The sequence below is a fragment of the Gouania willdenowi genome, chromosome 18 (assembly GCF_900634775.1).
Source record: "Gouania willdenowi chromosome 18, fGouWil2.1, whole genome shotgun sequence".
Classification (NCBI taxonomy): domain Eukaryota; kingdom Metazoa; phylum Chordata; class Actinopteri; order Blenniiformes; family Gobiesocidae; genus Gouania; species Gouania willdenowi.
Window position 1 is genome coordinate 6,408,537 of NC_041061.1, and position 20,645 is coordinate 6,429,181.

The following is a 20,645-nucleotide window of genomic DNA, read 5'->3' on the forward strand; positions in this document are numbered from 1 at the left end:
TATACTGACCAAAACAAAGGCTTAGACACCCACACCAAAAACATTTAATACCAATATTTTAATTGATTAGGAACCCTAAAGAAAGCTAACACAAGAGGAAGGTTACGTTTTATGGGCTTATTTATTTCTGGCTCAGTAATTGTGATTAATTGTAATTTAACTTTAGCAATAGAACATAATTGTAATGGAGTTTCAGGGGGAAAATAATAACTAAAATTGTAATTGTAATTGGAAAAAACGCCAGTTACCATTATAAATGAGTTGCAATTGAACATAGATGATTGAAGACGTAATTGTAATTGAATAATGTAATTGATCCCAACCCTGCCTCTCGTACAGCTACACGTGTCTATACTTGATGCGCTCCTCAGGCCTCGATGGTGAACGACGCCTGTCCTGAAACCTGCCTGAGGGCGGCACAGTCCAGGGTCGCGATCAGTCTGGATTCTCCGACTCTCTGCGGAGTGACGACCTCGGTCCAAACCACTGAGGACCCTCCGGTGATCACACTGAAACAAACAAGTGAGCACTTCATCGATCGGAAGAACTGTGATGTTTAGTCTCTCCTCAGCGTCTCACCTGTAGTATTTGACCTTGGGCGCCATGACGGCGGGTCCTTCCATACGAACGTAGACGCCTTCTAAGCTGAAGCTGAATGGGTTTGTGAACTCAAACTTTGCCACCATCTCTTTGTTGACTTTCCCCACACTGGGCATCTGAAAGATGCACAAAATAAAATAACATCACAGCTTTAAAAACAGACATTTAATTTAGTTGATCTTATTTTAGTCTTTTTTGTCCCTCCTGTTTCCACCCAGGTGTGCCTCATCTCCCTCCCTCACTACTTAAGGAGTCTTGGAATAATAAGGATCTGACTTTATAAAGGTTTAAAATTAACCCAGTGATTGCGTCTGTAAAACAATAATACCACAAGTCATTTATGTAGCACCTCTAATAAATAGGTAATCTGGGCGCCTCTGCCAAAATATGCAAATAAATTGATTTTGCACATGCAATGTGATTTACCGAAGCTGGAACTGATTGCAGTGGCTGTTTATTGTGCGTTTTGTTAAGGTTTTTGAGTTACCTTAAAATGTACGTCTAAACATCCAAATGTTACGCCTACATTTCTAGCTGCGTTTTCATTTCTCTTGGAAATGCGCAAAATCTAAATAGCGCAATAAAATCTGGTAACGGATGCACTTAAATTTCGAAAAAACACTCAAATATCGCTAAACGTTTTTACACTTTCACGAGGAGGTTTTTCAGACGTTTTGAAAATGAAATGTATCGCAAAAGTGCAATTTAAACACTTTTTCCGCAATTATACGTCACAGGACGTGATGTACCTGGTCACATGACCACTTCTCACTGAGAAAACATGGCGCGGTATGTGAGAAGACATTTCTTATCATTATACTAAAAAATATTAGATATTAGACAGCAAACAACAAAGGAACAGAGTGTTATAAGGAGGTTTTTAGCATCTATCTTCTTACAGTAAAGAGTCGCAGGATGAGATTTTACAGCAGTTATGAGGCTCCTGCCGAAAACAACGTTCAAAGGGCATTTACAGTATACTTTGTAGAAATTTAAGAAACATTGCATTTATTTTGCAAAAAACTGTAATGGAAACACAGCTTGTGCCTCCTCTGACAAATTGCGTGTTTGGTACAAACTGATTGTTCTGCATATTTCCCACCTCGATGATGAGTTTAGGATTGTGCAGGACGACAACTTTCATTGATGTGATGATCTGGCCGGTTTCCCTGATCTTCCCGCTGGCAATAAAGTGAAGATTGGCCTGTTCCACCAGATACTTCATGTACTTCTTTGAATCCACAGTCATTGACTCCTTCACACCTGGAAGAAAAAACCCCTCCGTCACATCACACATCTTGTTTAAAGTCCAACTCCCCGGTTCCCCTCACTCACTCTTCCGAGGGCCAACCTCCACACTGCAGTCCCTGAACAGGAACTCAGCGGTGGTGACCCCGGTGTAGTACACCACGCTGCCGCTCAGGTAGGCGTCCACCGTGCGAGGCTCATCGCTTTGGTTCACAAATTCCAGGTCGAACTGGAAGTCCTCTCCCAGGCTGACCTCCAGGGTGGGGAGGACCAGGTCCACGTCGGCTGTGGAAGGATCTGACCTTTCGCGCTTACAGCCGTACTCCTCCGCCTTCTCCAGGACCGTCCGCTCCTCGGGGCTGCCTGAGACACATAGTACGCTTCAAGTCTGAGGACTAATACTGTAAAATCGACTTGTGCGATTCCAGCGACTGAATCGCAAAATCTGAGTTGCTGGAATCGCATGAGTCACATCGCTTGAAAGGGGGGTCACCAAACGTGACTTCAGTGACTATAGTTGCTTTTATTGCCCGTGATGAATTGCTTGAAAATAGTCGTGCTGTTTCTCGCTTCATCTACCCCAGTGACGTGGGGAGAAACCCATTGCCGATTGGATGTTGCGAGCGTCACTCAAAGTCGCTTGAAAGTTTCAACTTTGAGCGACTTCCAGCGACTCAGATTGCAAGATTTAGTCACTTTTGACGTTATGTCATTTACATTGATTTTTAATGTAATCTAGTCGCAAGAGTCGCGTTAGGTGTGAACGCACCTTTAAAGTTGATAAAGTTTGTTTTTCTTTCAGGAATAATTAAATAATTTCCTTATGTTTGCAATTCGGAAAAATGTGTTCAATATCCATCCATCTATTTTCTTTCGCTTTTTTGTTGCCGGGTCACGGGGGCAGCATCCTTAGCAGGGAGGCCCAGACTTCCCTCCCCCCGGCCACTTCATCCAGCTTTTCCGGAGGGATCCAGAGGCGTTCCCAGGCCAGCCGAGAGACAGTCTCTACAGCGTGTCCTGGGTCTTCCTCGAGGTCTCCTTCCAGAGGGACGTACCCGGGATGCCCCCTGAACGCCTCATCCTAATTAGGTGCCCGAGCCACCTCATCTGGCTCTTCTCAATGCGGAGGAGCAGCAGCTCTATTCCCCTCCCGGATAACTGAACTTCTCACTTTATCGCCAAGGGAGAGCCCAGCCACCCTACGGAGAAAACTCTTTTCAGCCGCTTGTACCCGGGATCATGTTCTTGAGGGTGAGGAACGTAGCTCAACCTGTAAATCGAGAGCTTTGCCTTTCGGCTCAGCTCCCTCTTTACCATGACGAATTGGTGCAGACTTTGCATCACTGCAGACGCCGCAACAATCCGCCTGTCAATCTCTCGCTCCATCCTTCCCTCACTTGTGAACAAGACCCTGAGGTACTTGAACTCCTCCGCTTGGGGCAGGACCTCATCTCCAACCCTGAGAAGGCACTCCACCTTTTTCTGGTCGAGAACCATGAACTCGGATTTGGAGGTGCTGATTCTCATCCCGGCCTCTTCACACTCGCCTACGAACCGATCCAGTGAGAGTTGAAGGTCACAGCATGATGGAGCCAACAGGACCACATCATCTGCAAAAAGCAGTGATGCAATCCTGAGGCCCCGAAATGGGACCCCCTCAATGCCCTGACTGCTCCTACAAAAATCTTATGAACAGTTATGAAAACCTCTACCGCAAACCCGGCTTGCGGTAGCGGTTTTTTGCACATATACTGGTCTACGATGCACTGACACGCCTTGGGATGTGGGATAAAACTCATACTGGGCTAAACTTTAGACAGGTTAATCCCAAATACCTGTTTTAGGTACTACCACTCACTCATTTCCCCTGTCCACAGCCACCACCATTATAGCTAAGCTTCACACTTGTCACTATACTGGCTTGATTACATTACATAATAAGCACAATATATTCTACAACTTCACATCTCACCCTCACTGTAAAACAATCTATTCTCCCCACCCTTTCTATTTCCTACCTTGAGTCTCTCCTCCCTGCTCCCTTTCCCCTCCCCCTCCCGCTCCACTTAGGTGTAACACTGCTCTCCCTTTTTATATCCTCCCTCTAATAAAAGATTTCTTACCCTTCCTTAGGGAGGGCTGGTGATGGTCACAATTAAGCAATAAAATAAATCAATTTATTTTATTGCAATAAGAAAACATGCATTGCTGTCTCATAATGATTGCACTTCTTGTAGTGTTGACCTTTAACAGCATGTGTAGACAAGATAAAAAAATAAATAAAAAAAAAGAACAGAATCTGTGACAAAAGGCAGCCCTGATGGATCCAACACTCACTGAAAACAAGTTCGACTTACTGCTGGCAATGCGGACCAGGCTTCGACTCCGGTCATACAGGGAACGGAGTCATGTTTAATATCATGTATAGTTAACAAATATTTCCGAATGATATTGAACTTAATTCCCAATGTGTCAGCGCCAACCTTCGGGAAACTTGTACTGGTCGGTGATGTCACGGCGACTCATTTCTCCGGTACTTTTGGTCAACACCATCCGACCCACGTGAGTGCGGTTCACTTTGACCGGCTCCATGGATCCATCCGTCCTCCGTGAGTAAAACACCACATCACTGTTAACCTGGAAGAGAGAAACCAACGCACTCAGCAACACTAAAGCAAAGAAATAACATAAAATCCATGTGGCGGTTGACGCGCACACACTGGAATCACTTCTTGTTGTTTTTGAAAAACCTGGAGTTTCTCACCTCGGCGAACACAAAAGGAGCATCAAAAGGGAAGCAGATCTGTCCGTGTTTGATGGCCTGGACTGACGCAGGTCCACATCTGTACATTCCTGCACACATCATGGAAAATTATCAGGAGTCCAAGTTCACACTGTCTGTTTTTCATTTGATTGGAAAACCCAAAATGCACACACGCTACAAACAAATAAAACAATGGGTCAATGTGGAGGCACAGTAAAGGAAGCTAAAAAACTGTTAATATTATACTTTCACAGGGCCGTCCCTGGCCAAATCAGCTTAATTTTATATTGACTTTAAAATTCTCCATTGTGGGTCAAATAAAGGATTATCTTATTTTATCTAATCTTGTATGACTGTTATGAATTAAATTCACCAAAAGATGGTGACTTTTTATCTCCATAGAAATAGCCCTAAACTTCTATTGATAGCATCGATGGATAGGCTATAAACCTGAGCCAACATACGACCACCAACTGGTCAATTAACCACTCATTTTTTCAACAGAGGTTAATGTATATGCAGTTAACAAGACATCCAATACATGATAATCAGGGCCGCTTGAAATTGTAATCTGCAGTCCACATCTAGACAGAATTATCCTCTCTTCTGTCTCATGATTAGCATTAACAGGCTAGCAGCGGGGGTGTTTATGCCACAAAGTCTTTTTTATTTCAACAGCATTCCCATCTTCCCATCATCTTGTTTGGACTTTTACTTTCTTTTGCTCGCTCCCGATTCGTATTGATGTTTGGAAACGATCTCTTTACCTACAAGCAACTTCCTGCCGGCGCATCAGACCGCTGATTGGTCAGATGCTTTGCACTGTCAATCATTGCAACAACGCGTGCAGCGTCAGATTACTCGTCTCTCTCTTTTTTCTCTCCTGCCTCAGGCTGCTATACGTGCGATGCATATCCTTTGTGCATTTGCAGAGAATGCATCCCTTTGCGCAAAATGGGGCCGCCCATGGATAGTGGGGCCCTACGCACAGCGCATGTTCTGCGTGTGAAACTAAAAGCTTCACTTGTTCAACTAGTCACACAAAATAGTCTACAAGTGTAAAAATTAGCTTTATGAGTAAAACAAAAGCCTATTACTACTAGTACACTCTAAATCTCACTCACACTACCAGTAGATTGTCTTTAGTCAACTAGTAGTACTAGTAACACTTTTTACTTCACTAGTAAAGTGTACTCACGCACATATTAACCAAAGTTGAGTATATGTACTCCAAATTTGAGCTTAACTATGGTTAATATTTGATAATCGATGCTAAAACAGATTTTTATAGGTAAGTACTGGCATTCCACCTACGTGCGAGCTTTGGGAAAACAATTTGAAGCCTCCAGCTTGTGGTTTTGGAGAGTTCATATTTCAAGCTTCTTTATATTTACCATCACTCGTCTCCTGTGGAGTTGCATCCACCACCTGCCAGCCTCCAAAACCAGGAGGGAGGTCCGGCCTGGACATGAAGCACTCGTTCCAGCAGTGATAGTTCCTGGTGCACAAACATAACATTGTCTGTTTGTACAGATTTGTTCTTCAAATTTAAAGAAGGAAACCTGCAGTACACTAATAAATGCAATAGATTCATTACTGCAGAATGAAATAATATTTAGAGGAAAAATAGACCAGAGTTTGAAACTACAAAGATTTGAGAAACATTTTTTTTTTTAGCAAAAAAGGTTCAGATATTTTATATTTAATTTGATTTGATAAATTTTAATATTTTTTAAACTAGGATTTTCTACCTTTTTTTAATAAATATTTACACCAATGATTACATTTTTGTACAATTACCTTCTGATACAAATTATAGTTCTATTAATAGCAATACATTTGTTTAATTACATATATCAAAGTAATTATCTTATGTTAATTAACCCATGTTAATCAAAGACTGAAAAATATTTAATTATGTCTAAAAATATTGTTAAATGGTCTGATACCAGATTGAGTCTCTGGTTCGGTTGCGGTCGATGCGGCCGTTGTCGTCCAGTATAATGTCCATCTTCAGGTTTCCGTTGTTGTCGTGAGCAGAATAATAGTTGGTTACGACTCGGGATGGGATTCCCAAGCAGCGCAGGACTGAAAACAACAAACAGTCACATGACAAAGACACATGTCCATCAGAGATTTCTCTGTGGACTCACAGGTGTTGAAGACGGCGGCGTAAACCCAGCACTGGGCGTAAGCGACGGGCAACTTGGTGCTGGCGTAGGTGAGCAGGATGTCAGTGCTGCCAGTCCAGGAGGTGGGGGCCACGCCGTACGTGTAGTCGCCGCTCCAGTTGCCCACCATCACCCCATCGTCATCACGAGAGTTCAGCTACAATGAGTAAAAACCTTTGAGGAGAAGCACTTTTACACATTTGGGTCATTTTATGTGTGTAGGTGTGGGCATTAGAGCTGGCGATACGATACATGATATGATGTATGACACAATATTTTTGGAAAATTTAAAAATAACCATGCTTTTTTGGATTTTATACCCAGGCATACTTACTCTGAATAAGTTTATTATTTGTGCCATGGTATATGGTAATCTTAGAGATGTAAATTGTTGTTTTAATCAGAAATAAAATGGTTTAAAAGTGACCAAAAGTTGGATTTTAAAAACCACAGAAATATGCTAAAAGTTGCTAATTAGAGTGGCCAAAAAACAGACAGAAAAAGTGGTAAAAAGAAAAGGTTTGAAGTGTCAATATTGTCTTAAAAGTGGCAGAATTGTGGGGAAGGGTGGTTGGGGTGAAGTAAAATAGGAGCAAATAGTGTAAATTGGAAAATAATGGGCATGACAAATCCTTAACCCTTAATTCTGCATTCACACCAAATGCGTGTTCTGCGGCACCGTACGCATCTGCCGTACGAAACGTTCTGCATGTGTTCCAGGATCAAAAAAATGTCTCCATTCGCTTCATATGTGCGTTTGAAGCGAAGCCCCGCCCACCAGTGACACATCCAACTCAGTGAGTTTCACTGCCTGCTGAAGCGAGGAGCTGGGCTCCTTTTTCTCCTCTCATAAACAAACCACCAGTGAAAAAAGCCGGTGTGATTAGCGGCTAATGCTATCCTAGCTCAGTGCCGACTTTCAAAGATGAAAACTACAGAGAGAACTTTTACCTGCTACTACCACCTCCTCGCTGATTCTCCTCCACGACAAATCCTTCCTTGTCCGGTCCCGGTTATAAAGGCCGTGTCATACAGCTCCAGGTGGTCACACAGCTTCTACTCTATGGTTGAATGGATGAACAGACTGGTGTCCGTGTTGAAGGCCTGACGTCATCGTCAACAATGACTGGCTTTCGTCATGCGAAATAGTCGCAGGAGTTCAATATTTTCAACTCATGTGCAAATGTGCGGATATGTGTAAAATTGGGAGCGCGCTTGCACGGCCAACGTTCTTGATGTGCGGATCGGACCGCACCTCCGCACAGGACAGATTTCGCATCTGGGACAAATCTATCTATTGACTTTGTATGTAATCTGGTCGCACGGACATTTTGAGACGCAGCTGGTGTGAACGCAGCATAAGGGTTTATAAGTGCTGAAAATGTTTTGAAAGTGGAAAAAATGTGCAGAAATGATGAAGTGGCAGAAATGGGAGTAATGTAGCAAAAAAGCATTAAAAGGAGCAGAAATATGACAAGAAAAAGTGATGAAAATAGGTTAAAATATGGCGAGAATGGTGAAAATAAGCAAAAATTGGCTCAAATTGTTCAAGAAATATTCCTAGTTTCTTGAAGGCATCTAGCGACCCCCTCCCAGTGTCTCGCAACCCCAAATGGGGTCCTGACCCCAAGGTTGAGAACCTCTGCTTTAAATAAAAGATAAAATAAAAACACAGAACATAACACAGCATAACTTATTATTTAGAATAAAAACCCACAGGTACATTTCCTCACCATGGCAGAGGCTTTCCTGGTGATTTTAATGGGGTCTCCTCTGTTAGCGATGGGCATCTGTGAGCGGTCCATGATGTACAGACACGCATCCAGAACTCCGTAGTTAAACTGGAAAACATGAAATAAACAGCTGACTCATCAGAAAGCCTATTGTTATTATTATTCATGCTGCATGTGGCTCTCTCTGACCTGTCCATAGTTCCAGTATCTCTCGGCCACGTCGTCGTAGGCGCCGTGATAGATGACCCCCACCTCCGTCAGCACACACTCCTCCCTCTCCCTCTCATCGTCCAGATACACAGCATCGTCTGAGGGAAAAGCAGAGGCTCACACTGAGGTTTAAATCACAACTAAAAGAAGAAAAAAATGAATAAATAAACAAGCAAACACACAGATGAACAAATAATTAAAAAATAATTAAATATAATATTATCAATTTTATAAACAAACAAGTGAATAAATAAAGGAATAAATAAATGCAATTTAATGAGTAAAAAATAATAAATCGAAGTTAAAAACTTCTGGTCCAGCTTAAACTAAGCTACTTGAATCAACATGACCTAAAAGAAATACGCGAAAGAATAAGTTTAAAACAATTCATTCAAACCATTTTATTTATTTAACAATTTTACATTTTATTTATTTTAAATGTATTAAACAACTCTAAATTGAACTGAAATGTATTAAACATTTTAAAAATGTATCTGAATGGTTTAAACAATTTTAAATTAGAATTTATTAAACAATTTTAAATCAAATTTCAATGTATTAAACCATTTTAAAATTAATTTAAATGTATTAAATAATTTCACATTTAATTTAAATGTTTTAACCAATTTTACATTTATCTTAAATGTTTTAACATTTTTTACATTTAATTAAAATGTGTTAAACATTAACATTTTATTTAAATTCATTAAACCAGTTTTTTAATGGAATTACAATAAACTCAGATTTATATAATGTCTTTAAATAACTGTAATATTAGTGATTAATATCACATAATTAAGACCATAGCACACGTTACATCTCGTTGTGTATCATGTCTGTAGCGAGGGTGAGATTGCAGGTTCTCTCTGTACGGTAACCAACCTGAGGCCCAGGGGTTAAAGAGGATGTACAGGTCTCGGCTTTTGTCCCTCCTGGTTCTGCGGATGCCAAACGGTGTCTGTATTGCCACGTACATGTGATACTTTCCCACAATGCAGCTGGTTTGAGGGGTGATGCCCATGGTGACCACGTTATCAGAGGTGTTGGTGATTCGGCCTTCCCAGGAACTCTGACGCTCCTTGTTTGGGAACACTGGGATGTAGGTGCCTTTGCTGAACTGAGGGCTGGAACCTGTGTGAATAATAACATTAAAACAGTCACTGAGTCTATATGGAAAAACAACTGCAAAAACCAACCAACCAACCAACTAAAAAGTTGCGTTTGACTATTAAATATTTGTATTATAATATGACATGTTAAAAAAAAAGTGTCCCTGATTCCCAACTAAACTCTCGACCTCACCCTAACGCAATTTTTGAATCATAATTAATTAGTTTAAACTGGAAAATAATGAGCATGACAAATTGTGAATGCGGTTAAATGGGCAAAAATAAGCATGAAATATGGTGAAAAGGGTAAAAGTGACAATAATGGGTCAACATATGCAACATTAGGTGGGAAAGTGGTGGAAAGGATTTATAAGTGCCGAAAATGTCTTAAAAGTGGAAAAAATGTGCAGAAAAGGAATTGAAATTGTGGCAGTAACAGGAGAAATGCGGCAAAAATGCATTAAAAGGAAAAAAAGAACAAAAAACGTTAAATTCTCAACTCCAACCCACCTAAATTTTTGAATTATGAACATATACTGAATGGTTTTATAAACTAGTATTTTTGTGAACCTCTTATGATTGTTAATTATACAGACTGGCTTAGCTAATCTAAAGCTAACATGCTAATTCGTAGGTTTACATGAAAAAAGGCCACTTAACACATTTTTGGGTGGTAAAAAACATGTTAATAGAGTATACATATATTTTTTTCAGATGTTTACGGATGCTAATGCTATGACATGGTGCTAGGATGTAATTAAAATTCATACAAAGGCTATTACCCAGAGGTGAAAGTAACGGATTACAAGTAGTCACGTTACTGCATATGAGTTGCTTTTATGGGTACTTTTTGTGAGTTTATTTCTAAATCAGTAATTTTATTTGTACATTTTCACAGTAGTAAAGTGATATGTTACATTTCTACATCCAACCGTTACTGAATAAATTATCATTTTTTTGTTTTAAAATGGTCAACAGACGACAATCAAATGCATCACATCACAGATGCTTTTGTGGAAAATCTATTAAGTTCAAATTGTGCAAAATTTGGTCTCTTCCTTTTTCAGTTTATACATGAGATGTTTACTATGCAAAGGAACCGTGGCAAGATTTATTACCAACAATAAACATGGGGGGTGAAAGTAACTAGTCACTTTTACTTTGACTACTATTTAATAGAGCTACTTTTTACTTGTACTTGAGTAAAATTTCAATCAAGTAACCACACATCTACTTAATTAGGATATATTAGTACTTTTTACACCTCTGCCATTACCTTTCCAACAACTTTACTGCGAAACTAAACTCAGGTTTTATATTTAGAAAAAGTATTGTTATGAAACTTGAAAATGCAAGCTTTTTTAAGCTCCGTAGAAGATAAAAATGAAAATACGTAAAAAGTTCAAATGAAAGATACATTTGTGCCTTGTTCTCATGTCAGTGATGTTTTTGTGTTTTACCAATTACAAACTCCAGAGCAAACTTGTCCTTGGCTGGCTTGTAGGGCCGGTTGAAGGTGACCTTGACCTGAAACTCTTGTCCTCGGCGGACGATGAGGTTGTCCGAGTTGAAGAACATGGTGTGGTGTTTGGACATGTTGCTCCCATGACGACTCTTCAGCATGTCAACGTCCGTAATGTCAAGGAATTCTGGATGTGGAAATACAATTCATTCATTCATTTAGGGATAGCCAATCACTTAATGTCTTTGTACCACTTTGAAATAGAAATGCCAAAGCATGGTTAGCATTAGCATATAGCCTGTCCAATGAGAAACCAGAAAATGCATTAAAAAAAGCACAAGGAGGAGCTTTTTTTTGTATGTCAATCTATTGGTGTAAAATGAGAGAACAAACTTAACGTGGAATTAAAACTATACCAAAATGTAAACCAGTTTAAAAGGAAATGTGCTAAGTACAGGAGTAGCATATGGAGGGGTGAACAATAAATTAAAATTACTGTGTATATATGCAAATGTGTGATAATAGCCTATTGTGGATAAGGTATTTACATCTCAGTTGTTAAAAAATAAAGAATATATAGACATGATTTATATGTTTTATGGATAGTTAAAGGGGGCAGGACATCATTAGCATCAGCTTCTTCTTGCTCCATTTCAAACAAATTGTTTTTGTTTGTTTTCATGAGACAATTCACGTTGTTCCTATGTTGATCCTTTTTATTTGTTTTTTTCCTTGAACTGCTCAAAATAATGTAAAATAATCAAATTTAAAAAAATTAAATGTTAAACTAACTCAGTGTGGACAGCAACAGCAATAATATGAGACTTTTTCTTCATTTTCTATTTTATTAATGAACGTTAAACTGTCAACTTTTATTTTTTCAATGTAACTTTTGACACTTGCTTCTCCACCGTTTACACATTTACTTCCTGTTTGTGCTATTATTGCTATTCTACTGTTTACTCTTAACTGATGTTTGTCCTTATGTGAGTAGGCTAAGTACATTATCTCATTTTAATTCATTTTCAATGTCATTTCTAAAACTAATCAATTCATAAGTCTTGTGCTTAATGATAGTGGTGGTCTTGTTTGAACAGACAGTTTTGCAATTAGCTGCTATTAAAAAGCATTTTACATTCCGAACACACATTCTAAATCACCCTCTAAATGCAGTGGACAGATAAATATTAATTGCAATGCAAATGATTTTTTCCCTTAAGAGTAAGATAATAGAAAATCTCAATTTACAAAAAGTTATACGCAGATGATACACATGTATATCATTCCAACCTCACATTCTTTTTTGGGGATGTGCCGATGCAACTTTTTCATTTCCGATATGATACCGATAAGTGCAGCGTTACACATTCCGAGATGTCTTTCGCTCTCCGAAATGTCCGTGAGGAGGTTCTGTGTCCAACACCAGCTAAAGCGAAAAAGGACACGTTTCAGATGCACAGCTGGAAGCAGCGATCTTGTCATGCCGAACTGCCGCTAGCATAGTCGTTAGCGTCGGATGAGAGTACACTTCCGGGTCACGTACTTTGGCAAATCGGTCATGTAGAAAACGAATGAAGGTATTCCTTTTCCGTTTTTCGTTTTTCTGTACCGAAGCAAAAGAGCTTGAATTTAAAAAACAAGGCGTTGAGTGTTTTTTTTTTGTTTTTCATGTTTTTGTTACGTAATGAAAAACAAATGAACGAATGATACACGAATTCTTTCACATCTTTCTCTCAAGGAAATTATCTTAGAGTTTTTGATCTATGAAGCCTACACTATGTCTTTATCTGGTAAAAAATTGAATCTCCGGCAGCTTTAATAACTGCGTAATTAGTTCCACAAGGTTCTGTTTAAGGAGCATTACCCTTTAGAGTTAAATACTGTTCATATTGGGTTCAAAACCTGTCAATGTTCAATTTAGAAAAAATAATGATTTTTTATCTATGATTGTAATACGTGTATCTTAAATTATTATTTAAAGTGAATGAAATACTATCAGAGGAATGAGGTTGGTAGAATACCTTTTTTTATCTAATCATATATATTATGGAATAAGTAATGATGTGTTTTTCATTCTTATTCCACTCATGGTTAGGATTACAGACAGACACTGACCGGTTAGAGGTGGAAATCCTCTCGGCCCTGGAACACCAAAGTACTCCAACTCAGGGAAATCAGAGGTGGCAGAGTTTGAACTGTCGATGGGGTCGCTGCTCCGCCCTCGGTTGGTGGTCTTTGGGAGACGTCCGGCAGGTGGAGGAGGTGGAGAAGCAGGAGGGACGCTGGTGCCTTGATGAGACATGACGGGAACGGAATGTTGAAGAAGTGTCTGTAGATCACAAGAGAGAGAAATATCAGGGTTCACGCTTTAATCTGCCTTTAAGGGAACATGTGTTATTGACAAAGTCATGACAAACTATAGATTCGTTGAGGACACGAGGAAATAAAACACATAAAGACACCATTTGGAACATAAAGAGAAACAGTGTTCACGCCATAAACAGAGACAACAGTCTTTTTGTGTTCTAATGCTACATGTGGTTTTCATGTGTGAATGTGGGTGAATACTCCTTTACCGGTACTCTATTTTAGTCTATGTCTAGATAGTGCCTTGACTGTTTGTAAAGGAATACAAACAATGCAAGAAAAATATTATATTATTCCCACATGGGGGACATTGTTGCTTTCTGTCGTTACAGCCACAGTAGGAAAAAATTAAATGCTGAGTAAAGACCAAAGCAATTTGGCACCCGAGGCAAGATTTAAGGTGGCGCCCCTTTGCGTCACAGTAAATTCTACGGCCAACTTAATCTTCACACACAAACCTTAATATTTATCGTCTTTGACCATTTCTTTAATTTATTTTTTTAGAAAACAAGAACCCAATTAAAATAGTTACCTTAAAGATGGATAATTAAATAAAACATGTACAGTAGGTGGCGATATGCACCTATTCAAATTGGTTGCAACACACCAATAACCAAGAAAGAAGAACACAAAATATAAAATTCAAATTAATTTAAGACTAACATTTAACTCTATTAAAATATATATACAGTAAATCAAATAATATAGTTCTTACAAAATGTTTAATTATTAAACAAGTGACAAAATCAAGTCAGGTAAGATTGTATCGATGTAAACCAGTTTTAGCACAAGACATTTTGATAAATGCACAAAATATTAACATAAAAAAAAAAAAACAATATTTATATCTATTGGTGCATTGTGGGATCACGTCAAAAAAACGGACCAATGAGAGCAGGTACAGTCCAATCAGTGGCTGTCAAATTATTGTTTTATTATTATTATTATTATTATTATTATTATGTAGACTTTGCAATGTAGAGCATTTAAATTAAAGTGGCCTTATTTTTCTATGTCAATAAATGTACAAACGACTTTTAAATATAGGAAAACTATGACAAGATAAAAGAATACACTTATTGTTTTCCTCCTCCATGTGTGGCGTCCTCTACAAACACCCAACGTTGAAATAATGACTGTAATAAAGTGTAGACAGGTTCTCCCCCTGTGCTGCTGCAGGTTCAGGTGAAAATTGCTCTCATTGTATTAAAGTGATGACTCATGTCTTCACGCCTTCATTACGTAACGCTCTGACTCGGCAGGTGTTTCTTACCCTATAAAGTGCCTGTGTTTGCATCCTATAAAAACGTCTGTTGCGTATCATGGTTGAATCAGATTTTCCACATCATTATATAATCGTAACCCTGCATGTAGGGGATGGAGGTGGTTTCAGCTGAACACTGGAAGTCTTTGTTGCATTTATTTTAATCTACCTTTATACACGATTTATATACACATATATACTTTACCAGTTCAACAGGTCCGTCCTTGGTTTCAAATAACCTTTACTAAAAGTTATGCACTTTACTTAAAATATATTTGTTCTTTCCGCAGGTTAGAAACTAAAAAACATTTTATCTGTTGTACACGTTTCTCAAAGGATCAAAGCCAGATGTGGAAACTTTTATAACAAGTCATTCTGTGTTTTTCTGTGTTTGTTTGCTAGGAGTGGTTTTCTGCATTTCTTTTGTTCTTTTGTGAATATATAACATATGTTCTTTTGTTGTCGTTTTATGTTTTTGAAGTCATTTTTGTGCATTTCTTTTCTTGTTCCATTTTTCTTTTATAGTAGTTTTCTGTGTTTTTTGTGTTGTTCCTAATATGTTTGTTGTCCTTTTGTGTATTTTTCTGTATAGTGTATGGTTTTTGGAGTCATTTCGTGTATTTTTGTTGTTTTTGTCGACCTTTTGTGTATTTGTCTGTATGAAGTTTGTTTATTGGAAGTAATTTTGTGTGTTTTTGTCGTCAATTCGTATTCTTGAAGTCATTTTGTTGTCAATTTATATTTTTGTCCAAATCTTTTGTCTCGTTTATTTTTGTGGTGGTGATTTTGTTGTCATTTTGTGTTTCGGAGTCATTTTTGTGCATTTCTTTTGTTGACATTTGAAGTAGTTTTGTGTGTTTTTGGAATAAATATTGTATTTTTCTTCTATTTTTGTTGTCATTTTGTGATTTTTTTCCCTGTTATTTGGGGGACTTAAATTAAACTGATGGCCACCAATTTCTTATGCCTGGTTTAAGCTCTGTAACAGGATTATTTCCCCTCATACGACCCAAAAATCCCTTTAAGTAAAAATTAGAAAGCCTTTGCTGTGCTCATATAAAACCGTCAAGCTTGCATAATTACAGCCAAGTTGCACTTATTACTACAAAAGCATTGCCTATTGGGGCTCACATTGCAGCATCTGTGGACAATTATTACTTTTTTCTTCTTTTTTACTTAAAGCCGCAGTAGAAATGCTTATGACATTTATGACAATTTGGTGAATCTAAGCCTGTGGTTGTGCATGAGGAAGATAAAAAGCAGTCTTTGTGTTTGTTAGATGAAGTTGATAAAGTTAATAAAAGTTGAAACTCACCCGTGGAGTCGTAGAGAGAAGTCACTGAGCTGCTGCTGCTGCTCCAAGCTGAAGACGAACTCTGCTGCTGCTTATATACCAACCAATAGGAGACGAGGAAGCAGTGACTGTGTGTGTGTACATGTGTGTGACGGCTGCAACCCATTTGTTAGCAGGATGTGGAATCTATCATCTCAGTAAAATCCAGAGGGTCGAACAGATGAAGCCTCACACTGTGTCTACTTTGGGACGCGTGAAACATACATGAACTTTCCACAGGTTTCTCCAAAATGTACGCGAGTCTGGTTAGCCTGATGTAGATGAGACGAAGCACGATTAACACAACCCTTCGTCACTCGTACACACCACTCCAAGGTTTGTCTGAAAGTGAAACATGTGACAAATGTACAAACAGCAACAAGAAAAGATTAAAGAAACATAAGGGCAAAATAAAGAGTAAGAACAACCATCACCTGTTCCATCACAAGCACATATTTGTCATTCATATACACATTGGATTGTATACTAATACATACGTACACTTGATATCAATATCTGAAATGGTCTGGACAGCTTTTATCACAAAAATGTGATTGTCTGAACCGAGGGCCACATTAACAACATTGTCAACATTTAGAATAAAGATAAAATGGAGCATTAACACAGGAATGAACAGGTTTGATATATTTTTATCCTCAGTAAGTTTTTAAGCTCATTTTGATATCTTTGGTATTGTTAAATTGTGTGTTAATTGTCATTTTGTACAATTTCATTGTCTTTCCGCTGGTTTTTTAGGTATATTTGTGTAACTTATGGTAATTTTTTGTGCATCTGTTGTCATTTTGTTGTTTTTTTGTCATTTTGAGTGTGTGTGTGAAGTACTTTGAGTAAATATTTGTAGATTTGTGTGTTTTTGTGGTAGTTCTGTCTTTTTAGACTCATTTTATGTAATTTGGTAGTTATTCTGTGTATTTTTGTATTTCAGTCAGGATCACTTTAGTCAAATAGCTTTATTTAGCATGCATTTTAGATTTAGCGGTATGGCTCTGTTCTGGGACCCTTTCCAGCAGCTGCGTGGAAAGCCTGAGGCAAAGGAGCTCCAATTCGCTTTTCCATGAACTACGTGAAATGGCATAAGCAGAGAGAGCGGTCAGCAGAACCCCTTGGAACAGAAGCACAGATGTTTAGATGGCAACAAAAGACAGTTTAATTAGACAGAAAAGGAGAATCTGGGGTGGGTTGCCATGGTTTAAATGCAGCGCTGAGACCAACTCTAACCAATGGGAAGCATAAAACATGATTCGCTGGATGATTAACTGATTAGGGAATGGATGCTGTCAGTTGTTAACAGCCACCGTGGGTGACCGTGGCTCAGGTGGTAGAGGGTTGTCTTCTGATCGAGAGGTTGGGGGTTCGATCCCAGTACCTGGCTATGTGTCGAAGTGTCCTTGGGCAAGACACTGAACCCTAAGTTGCTCCCAGTGGTCGACTAGCGCCTTGCATGGCCGTCCTGTCCCACTGGTGTGTGAATGTGAGAGTGATTGGGTGAATGAGCTGATATGTAAAGCGCTTTGAGACTGCTTCAGTGTGGTGATAAAGCGCAATATAAATCAAGTCCATTTACCATTTTACCACTGACGGATGAAGGGGAAGCACCAGCTCGACTTCCGTGCCTACCTGAACTAATGCGATGCTCAATTTATTTCGTGCCATCTCTATCCATGTTTTTATGGAAGGTGGTGTGTGTCGTGATAGAGCAGGAAGGAGCCATGTCATCCCAATCCCTTAAAAGATGGGAGCGTGAACAGACACGGACAACTGGCAGCGCCCAATTACGCACAAGACCCCAAAAATGGAAAAATATATACTACAAATATACACAACTTTAACAGAAAAAGAAGAAAAACTATAACAAAAAAACAACACAAAATGACAACAAAAAAACTATAAAAATACACAATTGCACTTAAAATTCGACGAATGTTTTTTTCTGTATTAATGCTCAGATTGGTCATTATTTTGGTAACTTGGCCCTCGGTTCAGACAACCACAGTTCTTTAGCACCTGCTGTGATAAAACTTGTCCATCTCTGGTCTAAAACATACAGGTAGGATGAGAGCCTGTCACTGATCAAGTGGTCAATCAAATTACAGAGAGTGTCTGAATTATACAACAGTAAGAATGTAATATTATAGATTTAATGTCTGCCAAAGATAATTAAAAAGTAATTACGACCTGACTTTTTAAAAACTTCTGTACATGGAAAAAAAAATTCACAGAATAATTGTGAAAATTTTAACAAAAAAAATAAATTACAAAACAAACAGCTGCACAAGCATAGGAAAAAAAGCAGAGGAAGGAGTAATTTTATGGAAATTCTGAATTTTAAATGTGAGTGGATAGAGAAAATTTCACATATTAATACCATCTTTTTTACTGTGAATTTGTGACAAAAAAATAATTTAAATTTCAAAATTGTATTGAATATAAAATAAATTCAGGCTTCTGCTGCTGTAGGGAGTTTAAAAGCAAGTCATATCGCATTTACATGAATATACATATGTTGTAGTGGGGAAAACTCTGCTTGGGTCAACAGCTCCATCCATGGGGCTGATTCACTTCTTTCCACTGACAGCGTTTGTTTTCATTAACACTGAGTGCTGCTGTAGGAGGGGATGAATCATAACATGTGCTAACCTGAAGTCGCAGTGGGAACCAGAACACACTGCACCATGAAAAACAGCCAAACCAGTGACAGCAGCCAGGCCAGCCACCGCATGTGATGTAAGAAAACTGGCTCTGCACACAAAGACACCACTGTTAGTGGATTAATGCACCGCCATTTCACTCCATGATGCATTTATACCAAAACACTCAATTAGCTCTTGATTATCCATCATTAGTGGTGTTCTGCACTGTGTTACAACTCCGTTCATTAGCCCAGGACTAACTGTCAACACTGCTGGTGAAATAGTAACAGCCTTTAACTAATTATAACCGAATTTAAAAAAAAGCTGAATTATTTCAACTATGTGAACTGCATTTCCCAAAGAAAAACAAGTGAGGATGCACAAATTCAGTCTCTCGGAGTCAGTATAATCCCTCAGAGTCAATATAATCCCTCGAAGTTGGTATAACACCTCAAAAGAGTCGGTATGACCCCTCGGAGAGTCTGTATAACTCCTTGGAAGAGTCGGTACAACTACTCAGAAGAGTTGGTACAACCCCTCGAATACAGTAATGCCTCGGAAGAGTCGGTATAACCCCTCAGTCGGTAGAGTCGATATAACCTCTCCAAGTCGGTAGAGTTGGTATAACCCTTGGAAGAGTCGGTATAATCCCTCAGAGTTGGTAGAGTTGGTATAACCCTTGGAAGAGTCGGTATAACCCCTCAGAGTCGGTAGAGTCAGTACCCTTTGGAGTCGGTAGAGTCAGTACCCTTTGGAGTCGGTAGAGTTGGTATAACCCTTTGGAAGAGTCAGTATAACCCCTTGGAGTCGGTATAACCCTATGGAAGAGTCCATATAACATCTCTGTCAGTATAACAACTCAGCGACTTCTGAAATTTCAGGAAAAAGTTAATCAAATATAATGGAAACAGTTCTTCTGAGCTATTTTTTCATTTTTCTTCTTCTCGGTGTCCATCTTTTTTTGACTTCATCTAGTATTCTTCTTGTTTTCCAGGTCAATCTGTGCAGCCTGATTCTGATTTCATCTGATTGAATTACAAGCAGGAAACACTACTGTTAAATATCTTAGGACAGTATCAGATATTTGACAAAACTAAACTAAAAACACTTGTTTGTGCTGAGCTTTCTTAGCACATTGGTTTCTAAATTGGAGGAAGTGTGAAACTTTCACTTTGTGAAACAGTTCTTCCTCTTGTGATGCAGCTCATGTGGTACATGTTGTACTCAAACCCACACAAACCAAATAAAATAGTCAATGTTTTCTTCTACTCCTACTACCAAAAAAAAAAAAAAAAAAAGAATAGAAGAAGAATTAAGAAAGGAGCGGTGAAAGTGACAGATGACAGAGCTGTAAAAACTAAAGATATCTGTCCCATTCGGCTCGAGTGCCACAAAAACACTTGATGAATGAAGTTTAAAATCTGAAAATCAAAGAAAATGAGGAGAACAAAAGAAAAAGAGGAAGATGTTGAGAAAGTTCAATGGGAGGGTAAATTACAAAAAAAAATAGTGCAACAGGAAACTAGTCACAGGAAGAACAGAAGGAGTGAGAAAACCTGATGATCCAGCAAAACAAAGAGGACACAATGGAGAGTAAAGTGGCTGAAGGAAGAAGACCAATCAGTCTTTGTCTAACAGTTGAAACGATGAAGACCTAAATTGAGAGGAAGCACAAAAATATGGCAGTGAAGAAAAAACAAACACGATTTAAGGGTGTGAATATTTAAAGAAAC

The 20,645-nt window shown here is 38.7% G+C and overlaps 1 protein-coding gene across 1 annotated transcript; it reads right to left on the minus strand.

Moving 5' to 3' along the window:
- Window positions 1-107: 107 nt before the first annotated feature.
- f13a1b (coagulation factor XIII, A1 polypeptide b) lies at window positions 108-19,000 on the minus strand. The gene is made up of 16 exons (XM_028474325.1): window positions 18,920-19,000; window positions 16,244-16,603; window positions 13,413-13,626; window positions 11,296-11,484; window positions 9,609-9,857; window positions 8,706-8,824; window positions 8,517-8,624; window positions 6,766-6,940; window positions 6,562-6,700; window positions 6,007-6,110; window positions 4,613-4,701; window positions 4,332-4,485; window positions 1,936-2,211; window positions 1,703-1,863; window positions 580-716; window positions 108-509 (listed from the first exon to the last, which is right to left on the minus strand). The coding sequence occupies exons 3-16, from the start codon at window positions 13,597-13,599 to the stop codon at window positions 368-370; spliced, it is 2,229 nt and encodes a 742-aa protein (XP_028330126.1). The 5' UTR covers window positions 13,600-13,626; window positions 16,244-16,603; window positions 18,920-19,000; the 3' UTR covers window positions 108-367.
- Between the last annotated feature and the right edge of the window lie 1,645 nt (window positions 19,001-20,645).

Coding starts and splice junctions, on each gene's coding strand:
- f13a1b (XM_028474325.1), bottom strand. CDS start 13,599: ATGTCTCATCAAGGCACCAGCGTCCCTCCTGCTTCTCCACCTCCTCCA. Junction 6,111..6,561: donor CGAACCAGAGACTCAATCTG/GTATCAGACCAT, acceptor TTTGTGCACCAG/GAACTATCACTGCTGGAACG. Junction 2,212..4,331: donor CCAGTACAAGTTTCCCGAAG/GTTGGCGCTGAC, acceptor TATGTGTCTCAG/GCAGCCCCGAGGAGCGGACG.